General features: G+C 46.0%; 1 protein-coding gene across 3 annotated transcripts in view; it reads right to left on the bottom strand.

Moving 5' to 3' along the window:
• Htt (huntingtin) overlaps positions 1–18619 on the bottom strand; it is a 136503-nt gene that overhangs the window by 49610 nt on the left and 68274 nt on the right. For all 3 annotated transcript variants that reach the window (XM_048784077.1, XM_015481901.2, XM_048784076.1), the window contains 9 exons: positions 17310–17420; positions 12749–12826; positions 12068–12291; positions 10237–10315; positions 9941–10102; positions 7513–7568; positions 6547–6695; positions 4757–4893; positions 2992–3108 (listed from right to left, as the gene is read on the bottom strand). In XM_048784077.1, coding sequence (XP_048640034.1) covers positions 2992–3108; positions 4757–4893; positions 6547–6695; positions 7513–7568; positions 9941–10102; positions 10237–10315; positions 12068–12291; positions 12749–12826; positions 17310–17420 — 1113 coding nt within the window. The remainder of the gene's footprint in view (positions 1–2991; positions 3109–4756; positions 4894–6546; positions 6696–7512; positions 7569–9940; positions 10103–10236; positions 10316–12067; positions 12292–12748; positions 12827–17309; positions 17421–18619) is intronic.

Below are 18619 nucleotides of genomic sequence, written 5' to 3'. Positions count from 1 at the left end.
ACACTTTAATTGTTTTTAAAGTTTTTAGAAAATTTTCAGTTGTGGATGGACACCATACCTTTATTTATTTATTTATTTTTAGATGGTGCTAAGGATCAAACCCAGTGCCTCACATGTGCGAGGCAAGCACTCTACCACTGAGCCACAACCCCAGCCCCTAACATCACTTTTAATGGATGCAAAATGCTCCAATCAAGTCTGTGCCACAACTTATTCAATCAGGCCCTTCTGCTGGACTCTGCTTCCCATTTTTATTAGTACTAAGGTGTACACACCTCAACAACTGCAAAGAGATGGGGTACTTGACTCCTGTAGCACTGAGCCACATTCTAGGATAAGGAAACTGAAGAACTTCTGAGCTCCACACCTACCCAAGTCTGGGCCTGCGCAGGTGCCACCACCTCTGCCTGCCCTCTCATTACTCTGTAAGGGCACCCCACACCCACAGCAAAAGACTACCTGCCACTTACAGAGCTGAGCCTGACCCTGCCTTCCGCTGAAGGACACTATGATGGCAACTTTCCGTCTGTCCCCCACATGACTTCTCTATTTGCTTGTTTCTGTGAACACCATCTCCCACTGACCCCTCTCCTCCTGTGGTGCTACACCACTTTCGGTTCCCTCTTTCAAATGTCTTTCCAATTTCTTTCTTCCTTCTTTTCAGAACAGACTCCTGTCACAATTTGGCTCTAACCACTCCTCCAAGATTGCTTGCCAGTGCCCTTGGTGCTGCCATCCCAGCTGAGTTCTCAGGGCACCCACAGCTGACCCCTGCCTCCCCCGTGAAATGCTCCCCACCCCCGCCTCCGTGAAATGCTTTTTTAAACCTGGCTTTATTAACACCACACCTGCATGCCTCCCCACCTGGCAGTGGCTGACCCTTCCTGTCCCCCAACAGCATCTCCACACATCCCTGACCTCTGAGCTACACTCAGTGGTCTGGGCACTGGGGCATCTCCGCCCCTCCACCTGGGCTCAGTCCACTGTGACCTCAGGCAGTCTCAGATGTTACCGACTGGATTTCTCTCAACAGCTCTAGACTCGCTTTCAAACAACACTCTCACCCCACCAGGTGCCCAGCAGGTGCTACCGCTGACCACTTCCATGCAAGGTTCTGATCTCCCAGAGCCACTGTCCCCTCTCTGTCTCACCTGTGGTAGCACCTTGCTGCCCTGAAACCTTTCTTCCACAAGTCCCAGGGACAAGCCACAAGCACACCCTGCTGGTTCTACTTGCACACTCTGAGCATAGGTACCACTGCACTAAGAGGCCTCACACGAGCCTCCTGCTCAGCTCTCATCTCCCCTTGAGTCTAATCTGGGCAAACTCAAATCACCACACTGCTCCTTTGTACCAAGCCCTCTAAAGGGTTCCCAAAGTCTACTACACTGGCCTTCCCACCAGGCCCTGCTGCCCGTCCTTCTTCCTGTGGCTGCTCCAGCAGGCCAGCCTGCTGTACCCTAAAAGGCATGTTCCCACCTCAGGGCTTTGCACTGCTGTGTGCTCTGTTTAAAACACTCCCTCCCAGGCCTCTGTTAGAATCACCCCTTCCTTCCTGCACGTGTACTCAAACATCCCCTGGTAAGCTTTCCCACGTAACTTGTTCACTGATGTACCTACTGAAGGTGTCTGACCTGCAATATTGCCCAGCAAGACTTCTGAATGCAGCTGCACTTGTGCAAGCTACCCACAGGTAGTGTCAGTGTCACAGAAAGCAGAAGAGAAACCAGGGATTGACTATGCACTCAGGCCTTCTATTTCGGTCTTCTTCAAACTGTGCACACAGGTAAGAGAATGGGACAGAGCAACCAGAGCAGTGCTCGGAAAGGATCTACATATGGGCTTGGAGTCCCTCACCACTCTAACCTGTCTGCTGATCCCACCAGAAGCCAAGACTCTTACAGAAGCCAAGAGTCCTCCTCCTACTGCCCAACTGATCTTGGAATAACAGGCCCATCAAGAAATCAGAATGAGGTAAAGTTAGGAAGATAGTAACTATCCATGGAGTCAGCCTGTTTTTATCAAATGCCCAAACTATGAGCAGCTACTTGCTACTCAAGAGCACTTGCTCAGTGTGGATGAACAAAGTGACGAACACCCATCTGCTGACCCCACTCAAAACTCAGTGTGAGCAGAGTGTGGTGGTGCACACCTGTAGTCCCAGCTACTCAGAAGACTGGGTAGGAGGATTGCAAGTTCAAGGCCAGCTTCAGCAACTCAGCAAGACCCTGTCTCAAAATAAAAAATAAAAAATGCTGGGGATGGAGTTCACCTGAAGAGCAAGCCTGGGTTCAGTCCCTAGCGCCACAAAACAAAACCAGAGCCCAAATCGCAGGCCAGTGCTCTGTCAGGCAGCTATGCGACCTTCTGGTGGGATGATCCGCAGCAGTCCCTGCAGCCCTCCCCCGGTCACAAAGGTGCTGCTGCAAGGGGTACAAGGCTCACTGTGCCTGGACACCAAGGGCTGTGGGCTCCACCTGACATGGCACACCAGACCCTTCCTTTCACTGCACTTGTGCAAACAACCAGTCACACCATTTGACCGCAGGAATTCTGACTAAATGATGGATAACCACATTACTTTATAAGAGATAAAGTGGTAATCCCAAAAAGCTAAAGAACAAACAAAGGAGACAGTATTTAAAAACAAACAAACAAACAAACAAAAATCAGAAAAAGAAACCTAGCTTTGGTCAGACCTGTCCCAAACCCAGCCCCAGCACTTTTAGCTATGTGATGTTGGAAAGTCTCAACAACCCCTCTGAGCCCTGGTTTCCCCACTTATAAAGTGGGTAGTCAATCACAACCCGAGAGGGTCACTGTGGAAAGAAGTCATGCCCTGTGACAAGCATTGACGACTCTACCAGAGCATGACTCCACCACGATCTGAGGGGAAGCCGATCCCATCCAACCCCCTTCCACAAGGACCTCAGTCTACTTCACACAGGAGGAGAGCGCTGCGCAGCAGCAAGCTGGGTAGTGGTGACTGACCTGCTGCTTGGCCAACATGGGCAGGATGATGTCCGCCACCTGCCGTGACAGCCGTTTCCACTTGTCCTCGTTCTCCTTGTGGCACTGCTGCAGGACAAGGATGAACATCTCCAGCACCTGGAAGAGCGTGCGCGGTCAGCAAGCCTCACAGCTCGGCACCTTATTTTTACTTGTTCATCCCCCACCTGGTACTGGTTTAGCTGGACAAGTCCAGGATCCAAGTAGATGGGTCCTTGATTAAGGATTGAGGAAGCAGGCACATCCTTGCCTGTGACATATGGATGTGAGGGAACCAGAAGAAAACGCAAGGGGAGACTCAGCAGGTCCCTTCAGGGTGTGTGTGTCACCTGCTGCATGGGTGACTCACAGGAGGTCTTATTTGTATGGAATTTACAAGAGTACACACTCAGAGAAAAGGAACAAAATGGAACAACAAACTTGTATCAGCCTATGGGAAAATTCAAACACGGCCTGACCCAGCTTGCTCTGCAGGCGCCCCTACTTGTCTACACATCGAATCCACTCTGGGTTCTGCACAAGGTAATCCGTGCGTGACACCCACCTCCAAGAGTCACGGAGGGCTGAGTGAGAGTCTCCACACAGAGAACAGGGTTCGTTCTGGACAGAGACACTGACTGGTGAAGGTCTGTGATAGGTGGCCCATCCCTGTCTGTGGAATGAGTTCTTCTGGGTACAGCCCTGGCGTTCGCGTACAGGAAGCTGTGACAGCAGAGCTGAGGAGCTGCAGCGGACCACCTGGGCCACCACGCCCACCAAGTTACTACCTGGTGCTCCCCACCAAATACGCAACCCCTGGGCGACACTTCAAGGCTGCTAGACAGACACAGCCACCTCAGGGACATCCCTGTAAAGCCCTCCCGACCAACCATCGCCACAGCTGCCTTCTCAGGACAGCACATACGTCACCAGAACCTAACCCCTTCATGCCAGAGTGTGCTCAGTCTCTTGTGAGGCGTGCAGATGGTAAGCCCCTCTAGCGCACAGCTGCACTGCTGTGCTGGCCTAGGCCAGCTGCTTGCTCTAACGCCACCCTGCAGTGTTCTCCCTTCTTATCACAGTCATGGGACTTAGCTAAGCAGGAAGTATTTTGATATCACACACAGTGATCAACACGAGTGTCCAGGGCTGGGGCTGCAGCTCAGCAGCAGAGCGCTCGCCCAGCATATGCAAGGCTCTGGGTTTGATTCTCAGCACCACATAGAAATAAACAAATAAAATAAAGACATACTGTCCATCTACAACTACCAAAAAAAAAAAAAAGCTGATTTTTATTTGTACTTGGGCTGCCTAGAAGTGTCTTGAAATTCTTCCTCTACCTTAAAGAAGACCAAAACCAGAATATCAGTTCAATGTAAAAGACTCTCACGGGCCCGGGTTGTGGCTCAGTGGTAGAGTGCTTGCCTAGCATGCATGAGGCGCTGGGTTCAAACCCTGGATCCACATAAAAATAACAAATAAAATAAAGGTATTGTGAAAGAAAGAAAAAGATTCTTACCAGTCAAACAGCAGTATATAAAAGAAGGAAAGTCTTCAAATAATTTCAGATTTGAGACTTATATCACTTCATAGAATTCTTTCTACCATCGTGATCAAGACTGTCTTGGTAAAGACACAGCCAGCCCATCCCATCTCCATCACTGGCTTCTCCCCAGGCCCAGAGAGCCCAAAGCTGGTAGGTCAACACATGCAGGACCCCACGGCACTTCCTTTCGTGTCCCCCACTCTCCCTGCACGTTCCCCTTACCTGGTGGTACTGGATGAGTCTCAACAGCATTGACACCACCACCTCCTTCTGAGTTTCAAGCTCTTTCCCAGCATCAGCTTTATTTGTTCCTCTCAACACAAAGAGGTCGTGGACTATGGGTTGCAGAGCTGGGATGGCTGTGGGCACAGAAGAGCATGCTAATAAAGCCTCCGGAGAACACTGCATTTGGTAGACAGGTCTAAACACCTCCAAAACAGTTTCGAGATATAATTAAAACCCTAGCCTGTACTTAGTTTGTGATAGGAGATGAATTAAGCCCTGGTTTCATCAGTGAGTTGTGAAATTATTATTCTACCACTGAGGGAGACCAAGGCTCTTTCTCTGAACACTGACAGTTTTGTGAAAGCTTCTGAAAAGAAAGAAAAAAAAAGGGGGGGGGTTCCTTTAATATAACATCATTTCTGACAAAAGAGAGCTTAAATTGAAAAGTCATTTGGAAGCAGTGGCGTGCACCTGTTATGTCAGCTACTCAGGAGGCTGAGGCAGGAAGATTTCAAGTGCGAAGCCAGCCTCAGTAACTCAGCAAGACCCTGTCTCAAAATAGAAAGCACTAAAGCTCAGCAGCAGAGCACCCATGGTTCAACCTCCAGTACCAGAAAAATGAAAGAGCTTTCCCAATAACCAAACTAGTAATAGCCTTGGTCTCGTGTATAATCTAGTTGATTTGCCTACAAAGATAATTAATACTTTTCCTACAGAATTGTCACAGTATCAGATGATGGGATCTTCTATGTAAACTATCTCATTAGATAAAAATTTTGTTCCCTAGTTATCTTGGGCTGAAAAAGGAACCAAACTAAATTGATTATTCTATAGGAAAAAAATAAAGTAATTTATTGTAATTGGCACACAGTACACTCTTAGTGACATGCGCGCGCACACACACACACACACACACACACCCCCCAAAGACATGCACACATGGACACACTTACTGACTTCCTCCAGGGAAACAAGCATCCCTGTACAAAGTACAGGTTTAAGCTGCCTACTGACTCTGATTCTCTGCCCAAAGACCCTCCAAGTCCAAGAAACTAAGAAAATATTAGTTCCCTATATCTGACATTTGAATGTTCAACTAAACCCAGTGACCCAAATGCCATGCCTTTAATAATCTGTGTTTTGCTGAGACTTGAATTGAAACCTTTGAGAGGCCATGTCCCAGCCCTTTGGATTAATGTGGAGCCTGAGAAGGCAGCCCAGATCTGCCTCTCAGCACCGCTTGTCTGCACTCTCCTGCAGATGCTGCAGGGGGAGAATACTGGATGTGGTAACAGTATTTTGCATCTAGTGGTCTGCAAGCATCCTTAAATATATCCCATCAAAGGTCAAAAACCTACAGAGGGCTGCGGGTATGACTCAGTGATAAAGCACTTGCTTGCATGTGTGAGGCACTGGGTTCGATCCTCAGCACCACATTAAAAAACAAACAAAAAAAAGTATTGTGTCCAATTACAATTTTAAAAATATGTAAAAAAATTTTGTTTTATATGGATAAACAGGAGCATTTACATTCAGACTGTTTTATGATCTTACTATTTCTCATGTTTACCCAACAAGTATATTCTGGACTCCTAAGACTCAAGAATGTACCCGCTCCTCTGTGAGCACTTGTCACCTGCACACTCATGTACACACCGCCCACAAGCGCTCAAACACAGGGCCCATGCAGCAGAGCTGGCATTCACACAGCTCCAAGTGGTGGAAGAAGACTAACACTGTCGGGCATGTCACGACACTTGAAGACAGGGAAAGGTGTGGCCTGTTACCATGTGTCACAGCCTTCCTGCCACTGGCCATGATGCCATCACAGAGCTGAATGATTTTAGGAATTCCAATGATCTGTTTTGAATGATAGCGTTCGTAAGACAGTAACACCAGGAAGAAAAAGATGTTTGGAATAATTGCCTCTGATTCCCTGGAAACAAAAACATCCATTTAGACATTTCTTAGCAAAATTAAGATACATGATCAATATAAACAATACAAAATAACTCAAGATTCAGCCTTGAGAGACAAGGCACACACTGAGCTAAACAGCCTCCACAACCTTGTTGATCCTTCCCATGCACAGAGAGCTTGATGGCCAGGAGGGTGAAGCAGGAGCAGGTAGAGGGCACCTGGCAGCATGGATGACCTGGTTCTTCACCTGCCCCTTCACTCGTAAAGCACCTCAGACTTGAAGGAGGAAAAGTATTCTGCCCAAAACCATAGTCAAGGTATCACATCATAAGGACAAGACGTGGGGCTCCAGACCTCAGTGACTCTTGGAACACTCTCCTTCAACATTTTATTCAAAAGTCTACTTAAGAAGTGCTCCAGAAACTAAAGAGCTTTATTTTTCAGTGCTCATGCCCACAAACCTTAACAGGCATGGCAGGTGTGATACAGCCTAATGCCTGGAGCAGGAAAGCTGCAGCCACTGGAAGGAGCACGTGTCCTGACACGCAGTACGACTGCCCCAGAGATGCTGGTCTACGGTTAGAAAAGATGGGCTCCGTCAGTCAGAAATGAGCAACTGTCGCCATCAGCAAACCCTTGAAATGTGAAACGAAACCAATAGCATGTGTGACGACCAGGTGCAGAACTTCTAGCAGTCATGAGAAGGTCTGTCTTAAGTCTTAAGAGAAATGAAAACGCACTGCATGTTGCTCAGACAAAGCCCAGCAGGATGTCTAACAGCACTGCAGCCCACACAGCCAGGACAGGACTCTAAATGACAACATGCTCCTTACCTGAACTGGCCCACTTCAATGTACTCAAACTGCTTCAGGACAAATCCAATGAACACCTAAGGGCAGGAACACAAGCTTCACATCAATAACAGGATTAATATAGAAAACCATGTTATCTGTATAAATTATGATGAGGCTGGAGCTGTGGCGCGGTGGTAGCGCACTTGCCTGGAATGTGTGAGCACCACATATAAATAAATTTAAAAAAAAAAATAAAGGTCTATCAACAACTAAAAAAATTTTTTTGAACAAGTTTCCTGACAGCAGACAAACCTGTTCGTAACTGCAGAACATTTCCAGGAATCCCTTCAGAGACAAGCTCACTGAACGAGCCAAACCTCACTGGGAAAACAAATGATGAATTCCAGGCGATGCCAACTTTACCCTAAATCACATCAGAGGACTGTGTGCTCCAGTGAATCGCAAACCCAGCAAGCAAAAGGGGTTCCCTATAATGTAATGCCCCAAATCTTCCTCTTACCCGTGCTCAATGAAGTCTAGTGCCGAGCCCCAAGAGGGCAGCCCACCTGAAGAGCAGAGGTGGCGTGGGTGTCCCAGCTCTTCCGCCCTGACAGGAAGCTCCCACAGACAAGGCAGGACTCTCTGTCCTCAGAGCCCTGGACAGACACTCAGCAGCTGCTCAGGGAATCACTAAGAACTAGATTTCACAACCTTGTTCTTGTTCATGAAACTGTTCCTGTACCGAGACCTAAGTGCCGGAGCAAAGGCGCTATGTGACCAAAGCCAACAGAACAAATGGGAGTCCAGAGCTGGGGGGAGAGAAAGGCAGAACTCCACCAGGGGAGGGTGGCTGACAAAGAGCTCTACTGGCATGGGGCAGTGGCGGGAGCACAGGTGAAGCGCTAAGGCGACATCAGCGTACATGCAGAGCATGGTGCTGAGAATCTGTAGGCTGTCCCTTCTCAGTGTTTAGGTATCAGAGGAAGATTTTAGGGTGACAGAAGAGAGTGACAAAAATCACTCTATTTTGAAAAGAGGATCCATATAGAATGACTACAGAAAAAAATCTGACAAGGCCGCAAAGTCCTCTGCCCAACAAGTCTGTGAAGAGGGGAGTTGTTTACTTCTTGTCTACTGAAGATAGCCCCCAAAGAAGCCACAGTCCATAACTGCCACATGAGAACTAAGCTTCCACCTCTGCCCAGTCAGAAATGGGAAATCAGAAGGGAAGCATCAATGGCAGTCTTAGACATGCTCCGAGCAGAACACACCAAAGTGGTGCCCTGGCTTCCCTCCTCCCTGCCCTTTCGACACCTGCCGCCATCCCTACCTCCCCGGTCCCCACTTCTCCCCACACATCCTCAGTGTCAGAGGAAACTAAGTGAGGAAATGAATGAAGCTCCCCAAAGGGAATGTCTGGTGGGCCAATTTTCTCCAGGTAGCTTTCATCAAAGAAGAAGCATAAAAGCCATGCTCCAGCCTGACTCCTCTCATTAGAAACTAGCCTGGCCCAATTAGGCGTGTCCTCGCTTCTCCCAGGAGCAGATCCATAAGGTGAATGGAGCAGAGAACAAGATATAAAGATACCTATGTCTAAAAGGAAATGGTGAACTATGATAATTCTACCTCAAAACATTTCCTGCCTCGCATAGGCAAGCAGGGCCCTACAACAACAAATCGTATTGACCTAAAGGTAATTAAACCTTAATGAAGGCACTGGCACGAGCCTTGCTTGGAAAGAGTCTGGATCATGCATCACCAAGGAACACAACTAGCCTGAGATTCATGCCCACAGAGCAGCTGCAGGCCACACAGCCCCCTTGGAGGATCCAGGCACAGGTCTCAGCTATTAGCCTGGGCAGATTATGTTCCTTTCTAAGGGGACAAGCCAACTTTTTATATTGCTTAAAACTGCAGACGATAATTGATAATTTACTTTTAAAAAGCCTCTGAAGGGCTGAGGTTGTGGCTCAGTGGTGGTATAGCAAGTGTGTGGCACCAGTTTCAATTCTCAGCACCACATAAAAATAAATAAAATAAAGGTATTATGTCCATCTACAACTAAAAAACTACACCTGCATTTAAAAAGAAAAGTCTCTGGATTTTGCAAAACTGCTCACCAAAACAATGAATCTTCATTATATCTTGTAACTGAAATTCAGGGCTATTTTGGACAGAAGGAGAGAAGGCAAATGGATGGGGAAACCTCTGGCAGATTTTTAAAGGCTAATCCTACTAGAGCTCAATGTAGACTTGGGGCAGTTGGGGCTTGTTCCCATTCTTGCTTGGCCTACCAGGGCCCAGGCCTTCTGCCTCTGGATCCATGAAATAGTCAGGAGGCAGCAACTAGTGTTGGGGGTGAAATCAAACCTCACTTTTCCCTAAGATAGATAGATGCTAGCATCTTTCTAGGGTAACCTTTATTCAGGTAGATCTGTATAGAGGACAAGAGACAAAAGCCACAAACCTGATCCGAATCCAGAAGACAATAATTGACCCGGAGCTGAACCAGCTGCGCCAACAAATCCAAAACCTGCCTCTGTAATTGCACAGATGTCGTTGTGGTGTATTGCTTCAAAGCTTTAATAACAAGAGGCTCGAAGAGACGAATGTGGTTGTGAATGGCATTCTGTAAGAAAAGAAAATCCAGTGAGCTTCAGCCAGAACCTCTGGACGGTGAACCTGGGTATTGTTTCTAGCACCAGAGCACCCTGTGTTCACGGGAGGGGTCCACGGCCTGTCACCAGCTATGGCACCATTTACCTTATCTGCTCGGTTCTTCGTGACGCTTGTGAGGTTTGTCTTCAATTGAGTGGACACTTTCTGGAGTACATCAAACCATCTGCCAAATGGGAGAAGAGGGAAGCAAGGAATGCACTTCACTAAAAACCAGTTTCAACTTGGCAAAATGCCAACATGTCATAGTGTGGAGAACCAAGTGGCCACTCCATGCAGCAACAGCAAGGGTTGCAGAGAGTAAGACTCAAGTCAGAGTCACAGCTGCCCGGCAGCCACGAGGTGCCACCTGAAGGCCTTCTGCTCCAGGAAACCCACACTTAGCCCAAACTCCAGGAGGACCTGAGAGAGGTGACCAGTGATTTAGAAGACAACACTTGACTTTCTTGGGAGGAATCTTTATAATATTTACACTGATTATATTATTTTCTTTTAAAGAAATATATCTGAAATTGAGACAGTAACAGTACCAGCCACGGTGGTACACTGTAATCCCAGCTACTCAGAGGGCTGAGGCAGGAGGACCCCTTGAGCCTAGGAGGCCAGGACCAGCCTCAGCAATGCAGCAACCCTCCATCTCAAAAACAAAACAACAGCAACACGTGCACCTGGCCACATATTCACTCACTTACTTATATCCCACATGATTACATAAAGCACTTAAATAGAGTATTTTAGTCATGACTGTGTGATCACTACATTTATCAAATAAAAATTAAGGATTCTATTTTTGGTACTATTCAAGAGTAGCAACTCAAATACTGGCTGATAATTATGGTAACTTAAGAAATACCCGGGGCTGAGGATGTAGCTCTGTGGCAGAATGCATGCCTAGCATGTACAAGGGCCTGGGTCCAATCTGTAGCACAGCTTAAAAAAAAAGAAATACCTTCTGTATTCCAGGCATTGAAAAGACAAGGGTAAATTTAAGTGAAATAAGATTTTCAACCAGAAAGCTTACATTATGGTTTCAATATGAGGTGTCCCCCAAAAGCTCACATGTGAGATAATGCAAAAAGTTTAGAGGTGAAATGATCAGGTTATAAGAGTCTTAACCTAATCGGTGCATTAATCCCCTGATATGTACTGACTGTAGGCAGGTTCTGTGTGGCCGAAGGAGGCGGGTCACTTTTGGGGCTTTTATTTTGTCCAAGGTGAGGAGAGGTCCCTCTCTGCTTCATGGTAGTGATGTCCTGAGCTGTGTTCCTCTACCAGGATGTTCTGCCTCACGTCAGGCCCCAAAGAATGGAGTCAGCCATCTATGCACTGAGACCTCTGAAACTGGGAGCCCCAAAACGAACTTTTCCTCCTTTAAAATTGTTCTCAACAGGTCTTTTGGTCACAGCAACAAAAAAAGCTAAAACAGTTTATAAAAAACAAAAGTAACATATTTGAAACTTTTCTATGACCATTAAACACCTCTGAGTACCAACACCACTGAGCCATGCTAAATGGTCTCTCACTCAAACTGGCAAAGTGCTACCACACACATCACACTCGTGCAAAGGAAAACATCACATAACTTATGAGTCTAGAAAACAGAACAAGCTTTCTTGAGTGAAGACAAGGTATGTCCCAATCTGGTCTGAGCACCACTGGAATGCTGAGCTGGTGCTTCCCAGACACCTGCTCAGGCTCCTGCTTCGGCTCCTGCTTCCCAGCCTTGGGCTAGGCCAGGCGCTGCTTTGCAGAGAAAGATGACTCATCTGTGCATCGACATACTTTCTAGACTTTTTGGAACACAGTGAACAGTGAGGAGACACTGGCTTACTTACTTTTATTTTTAAATGCCTATTCAAAAGTATTCATTGCTTATCTTTTGTGTTTCTACCAGTGACAGATTCCCACCAGGACTTACCCCGAGGTGTCATGCTCCTGCTCTGCCTGCACCATGTTCCTCAGGCTGGCGTCTGCCAAGGCCTGCGTGAAGTGGGTGTAGGGAGCCATGAAGCAGTAATGATACAAGCCTGGCCTCATGCTGGAGGAGCCAAGACGCTGTGCTCGGCCTTGAGATTTGCTGGGGTTAGAGGAGAAGCCATCAAATTGGGAAGCTAGGTTTGTTCCAAAGAGAGTCTTCAGCAGCTGGAGTGAAAAAAACGAAGCATTGACACTTGACACAATCCAGAATGAGCAACACGTTAAAACTCTTCCTCGCAAGCAGCAAATCCAACAAAAACTCTGAAATTCAGTACCTTGGGAGACCACCGCCGAGCAGTGCTGCCGGCACCTAAGCATTGGGAATTCCCTGTGCTCCAAGACTGGGCATTCTGAACAGAAACCCACAGGGACAAGGGCAAGCATAAGACAGCAAGGGATCCAGCACAGCTCAAAGTCCTCCATTCCCCACAGTGACTCACATCTTCCTAAGGAGGGAGGAGGATGCCCTCCTGGCCCACCATAAGCAAGCAAAAGAGTGACAGCTCAGACCACCCAGCCCTTCCTGCTGATCATGCCACCTGCACCAGCTTCTAAGGAAGAAGTAGTATTTGGTCACAGGGCCTGAAGGGCCACTGAGAAAGGCAGGAAATGACACTCTCACCTGCTGAACACAAACAGTCGCCATTGTGGGTTCTCGGCTAAAGCAGGACTTCAGGTATCCAAGGATCTCTTCCACACACTGGAAAGAGCAGGTAAAGAATAAGTGACTTGCAGACAGAAACCAAAGACACACACAGCTGCCATTTAAATTGTGTCAACACAAGAGGAAAATCAGTGGGAAGTTTTCAGTTTATCACCTTGAACAGTCAAAAGTCCTGAAATCTAAGTAGAAACATGAAAATCAATCTTTCACACACGTATATATCCATCCATTCATCTGTGTTCAATGAACAGACATGGAGTATCTGCTGTCCACTCTGCATCCAGGGTCGGAATTCAGAAGAGTGCAAAGGAGTTGAAGCCCTAACTCTGCAGAGCGCCTGGATGTATTTGGCTGAACATAGCACCTTGGAGCACACTGCTATGTGATTTACTACAAATAAGATCTCAAAGTATCTCATGGCAATTGGCCAAAATAACTAAAATGACTGATTATATATACTTTTTTTTTTTTTTTTTAAAGAAGGAACGGAGTGTTGTCATCTTTCTCACAAGCTACTCTACCATCAAAAATGAGGCCTAAGGTACTAATCCTCCTGAAGAATCAAGAGGGCGGAGGAGAATGACTCTAAGAACACCATGGATCCAGACTTGCAGTTCCAAAAAATAGCATGCTTCCTGGCTGCCCAATCAGCCTCCAGCCACAATTCCTGTCAGCTGCTGTCAATCAGCACCAAGCAGGCGGGAGTGCCTCTCTGCATTTATGAGACAGAACTTTCTGTATTAAGAAGCAACAGAGTGGGCTGGGGTTGTAGCTCAGCAGTAGAGCACTCATCTAGTACCTGGGGCACTGGGTTTGATCCTCAGCACCACATAAAAATAAATAAATAAAATAAAGATATATATATATATATATATATTTTTTTTTTTTTAAAGAAGGAACAGAGTGCTGCTAGTATCTAATACACAAGTCAGGTATTTTCAGAAACTCTGATATGCTCATGTTCAAGGTTATACTTTCCAGGATTGAACCTGTTATATGCCCCTTTTTAATTTTCCTGCCTCATAGTGGATCTCATAAACACTAACAGAAAGAATTACAACCAGAGGCTTTTGGGTTGCAATTTGTCCTCAAGGACCTTCTTAGCAAATATGTATGGAATGATTAGTGGGCATAAGAAACTGAAGCAGGCACTGCAAACAGTGAAAATGGGTGCTGTTTCCGGCCTGGGAATTCCAGAGTGACAGGAACCAGCACCCTGTTGCAGACATTAACATCTAATGTAATACAGAGAGATATCCCCTTTCTGGCCAGAACAGGGTGAGAGGAAGTAGACTCATATTCCTACCTGAGACAAACAAGTTTGAAAAATAAAGTCCAGATCAAAGATTTAGAGCTGCAGTTTTCAAGACACGGACATCAGGCCGTGAGGGGCAGCAATGCTGAGACGAGGGGCAAACAAGGTGAGCCTGCAATTGCCCCAGATCATTGCCTTGAGAATTCCCAGGTCATCCACGAGGAAGATGGACAAAGCCAAGCCCAGAAAATCAAGATAAGGCAAAACCCAGAGTCCAAGGACACCCAAGTCCCCTATGACCCACAAGACAGAGTACTAGGAAGAGAGCAATACAGACAGATTCTGGAGGTCTGGGAGAGGTACCAAGGAATCCAGCGCTCAGCAGGGGAGCTCAGGGGCTGGAGGGCGACAGGAAGGACTCCAGCACTCGGTGCCTGTTTGTGAAGACACTACCCAAGTGCAGGTCCGAGAAAGAATCATCAGGAGTAGAGACAGTGTCAGGGCTCACAAAGGACCAGGAATGGTCACTCTTTTCACCTGCCTGATGGTAAAACCCATCCTTTATGGAGCACTCAGGAAGTCCTAGCCTCTCCTGGTAGAGGGGAATAATCAGTGCACAGATTAAGCACAGCTCCAAAACATCTGACCAATCCAGTTTGCACTGGATTGGAAACAGAGACAACCGTTTCCATGCTATGTAACTGAATCCCAGAACAAACCTCACAGGACTTATGGAAAAACAAAAAGACCCCACGCCAACAGTAAAATTCACAATATCGGGCAACTAGCCAAAGATCAGCAGGCGTGCAAAGGGCAGGAAAGGCCAGTCTATAATGGAAAGTACTCAATCAACCAAAACCAACCTATAACAAACAAGATTTGAGAATTAGCAAAGCACATTAAACTATTACAACTGTATTCAAAATGTTTAGTAGTCAAAAGAGAAATAGGGAGAGACAAGTCAAACTTCTAGAGATAAAAAATCCACAAAGTTAACGATGAAACATACACTTAACAGGATTTAAAGCAAATTAAACATCATAGAAGAAAAGCTAGAAGAAATCAAAGGTACAATACTGAAAGGAGCATCAGTAAGCTAGGGACAACTTTAAGCAACCAGATGTGCAGGTAATTAGAATGTCATGGGGGGAGGGTAGTGGTCCAAAAACAATATTGGAAGAAATAATAGCCCCCAATTTTGCAAACTTAGAAAACTATAAAACCCAAATCCAAGAAGCTCAACAAACCCAGCCACAAAAAAACACAAGTTGTGCTGTTTCTTACATCAAGGCACATGACAATCAAACGCTTGGAAGTAGTATAGATTTTAAAGACAGTAAACAAGACATAGAGCAATATGGAGTTACATGAGAAAACGGGCATTATATATAATGCAAAGCACCCACCACACATTAAATTTCAATCATGTATAAAGAGGAGGACAGAATAAACAAGGTCAAGATGAAAGAAAAATAAAAGTTACTTGTCAATGACATGGAATTACTATTACTTTTTTCATTCCCAGTGTTGGTATTTAGAAAAACAAAAAGAAACAACCCTGTGTTTACTCTAAAATCTCTCTTTGCCTTCTAATAACAAGCCAAGTTCACAGAAATCTGAAGCCTCACTCAGGGGTCTGCCACCCTGAGTGCCGCCTGCCCTCAGGCAGTCAGCGCAGGCCCAGGCACACACAGCGGAAGCTCCAGCTGCCTCTCCCTCAGCAGTCACAACCTAGGCTGCCATTGCATATCTCAAGCTGACCAGGTGCCTCAAGAGTATGGTATCTTTGCAACTAACCCAGGATTATAGTGCAGCAGGAATGGATTTCAAACCCTGACCAGATCACACGTCAGTGAAAAGGAAACCTCACAACAGTGAGGCCCATCGCCAAGAACCACCTTCAGAGGCTCCTTCACCACCTACCTCACTAGAAAGCCTAGGGAGGGAAACTGTAGCCTTGCAGAATGGACCTCCTAGGAGAAGCTGTAACTGGAGATAATAGAGGCTTCTGTGGAACAGCAAGGAAGATAAATGTACAAAAACAGGAAAGTAGAGGTGAGCAAAACTACCTTCATATGAAAGACACGGGGAGGAGGAAAAGATGCTGAATTCTCCAGTTCTTCTTGTCCCAAACACAATGATTTTCAGAACAGAAGTTTCTATATACACCTTTACCACACATGCAGAACAGTAGCCCTGACTTTAGGAATATAAAGATCAACTCATATCGCTCTTAATTAAAATGTGAACTGATAATTATTTACCTTTGAATCTTGGGATAATGCAGCATTTCATGAATTCACTATGACGTTTCTATGGACGATTGCTACATACAAAGAAGCAGATCCAGAGAAGTTCAAAAACTACAGACTCTGGGTCCATGACTCAAGTATTCACCACAGAACCCCTATAACTTTCCCACATGCTTAAGCATTTTCATTATAAATTGGTGGTATGGAGGGAGGGGGATTATTGCACTTGAAACCAAAGAACATGAACACTGGGCACATAGTGAAGGCCTGAGATCCCAGCGATTTGGGGGGCTAAAGCAGAAGGATCCCAATTTCAAGGACAACCTCAGCAACTTAGTGAGACCCATTCTCAAAATAAAAATGAAAAGGGCTGGGGATGTGGTCAAGGGTTAAGTGCCCCTGGGTTCAATCCCCAGAATGAAAATGAGAACAAACAAACAAAACAAAACCAACCCAAAGAACACGTGTCCCCCAGCTCTGCTTCTTCCTAAGGTACAGAAAACCAGTCACACACTATCTTGAGTCTATTCTTGCCCTTTTCCACCTGGCCAAATAAGAGGATTTTTTTTTTTTTTTTTTTTTTAATTTTTAAGTTGTTGATAGACCTTTACTTTTTTTTTAAACTTATATGTGGTGCTGAGAATAGAACCCAGTGCCTCACACATGCTAGGCAAGTGTGCTATCGCTGAGCCCCAGCCCCAGCCCCAGAAAATAAAGGATTTTATCAGCACGTTTTTAAGCCAAATTTTCTAGAATAAACTGGGTCTGAACCATTATACAGCACCAAACTAACATGCTGAAAACAAACATAAATCCTCCGCACATCCTATCTGGGACAGCAGAGGGATCAGGAGCCTGACATGAGGATGTGGAGTTAGGGAGAGGTCCTTCCACACTGCTGCTGCTTCCTAGACATGCCTGGAGTACTGGACCTCTTCCTGAGAAGCCCCAGCCCACGGGCACACACCAGGAGTATCAGCCACAGCTCAAGGAGAAAAAAGGAGACACAGACCTTCCCAATGTCCTGCAGTGTCGCCAGCTCTAGAATCTGAGAAAGAACATCCAGGGCTGAGCGCAGAAACCCCCCAAACTTCTCAGTGCTGTTCTGAAGATCCAAGGTGACCTTGGTAAGGCAGAAGGAGAGAGCACAGGGTTACTGGCATGGCTGCAATCTGATTATCTGTAACAGTGACACAAATGCCCTCTGCATGAGATGTTCCTGGCATGCAGTTCTTCACACTCCCAATCAAGGATACCTAGGTGCTTACTGCTTTTGGCACTGGGCAAAAACCTTGGTAGGAAACTACTCTTTCAAATAGCTACATAAACACTGTTATTCTCCCAGTTATGCTGACACTACTGAAAGCAACAATTCCTGACCTTATGTCGTAAAGAGAAAAAAAACTGTTAAATGCCCCTCATAACTAGTATCTGATATATACATATCAAGAAATATGGGGCTGGGGATGTGGCTCAAGTGGTAGCGCGCCCGCCTGGCATGCGTGTGGCCTGGGTTCGATCCTCAGCACCACATACAAACAAAGATGTTGTGTCCACTGAAAAATAAATAAATAAATATTTTTTTAAAAAAAAAAGAAATATAAAGTACAAAAGACCTATGCCATATTCATTGGGATCCCTGGCAGAAACCATTTCAAATATAGTTATTCAGTTCGGCTACCACAAAATATTAAATCAGTGTTGGAGTAAATTAAGTTTCTAAAAGATTGTGCTTAATTAAATTACACAGTAATTTCCTTATTTTATAGACTCAGAGGATGGGTCACGACCAAAAACATAATGTATAAAAAAACAAGGGTGTGAGGGGGACTGCGTATGAAAATAAACACTAGCAAAAACATAACAGAAGAGAATGTGCTCAGTGATATTAAAACTAACCACCCAAGATGGGCAAAGGCAGAGAAAGGAGGCAGGAGACAGACTCAGTGAAAACAGAGTGGATCTACCTTCTATGCTTGCTGGGATAGCCTGAGTGGCTTTCAACAAGCCAGGGAAAGGAAGGGACATCTATCAATGAGACCACTGAGGACAAGAGGAATGGGGTGATGTCACGTGAGGATAAGAGCTCAGGGAGGAAAGTCCCCTCTAATTGGCACAGCGATGCTTCCTCTCCAGAAGTGGAAAGGGGAAAGGGAAGGGCCTAGGAACCTGGAGGGAGCAAGCCCTCAAGTAGACCTAGCTAGCCTCTAAGCAGAACAAGGCTAAAGGTGGCAGCCCCAGGAGTTCAGAGGAACAGCAGTCTTGTGGAAACACAGGAATCAAGGAAAGGAACCAGGGCTGAGAAAGAGGGGGGGTGGGATA

Source organism: Marmota marmota, unplaced genomic scaffold, assembly GCF_001458135.2.
Source record: "Marmota marmota marmota unplaced genomic scaffold, marMar, whole genome shotgun sequence".
Lineage (NCBI taxonomy): Eukaryota > Metazoa > Chordata > Mammalia > Rodentia > Sciuridae > Marmota > Marmota marmota.
The sequence above is the reverse complement of the archived record's forward strand: the minus strand, read 5'-3'. Positions and strand labels throughout refer to the sequence as shown.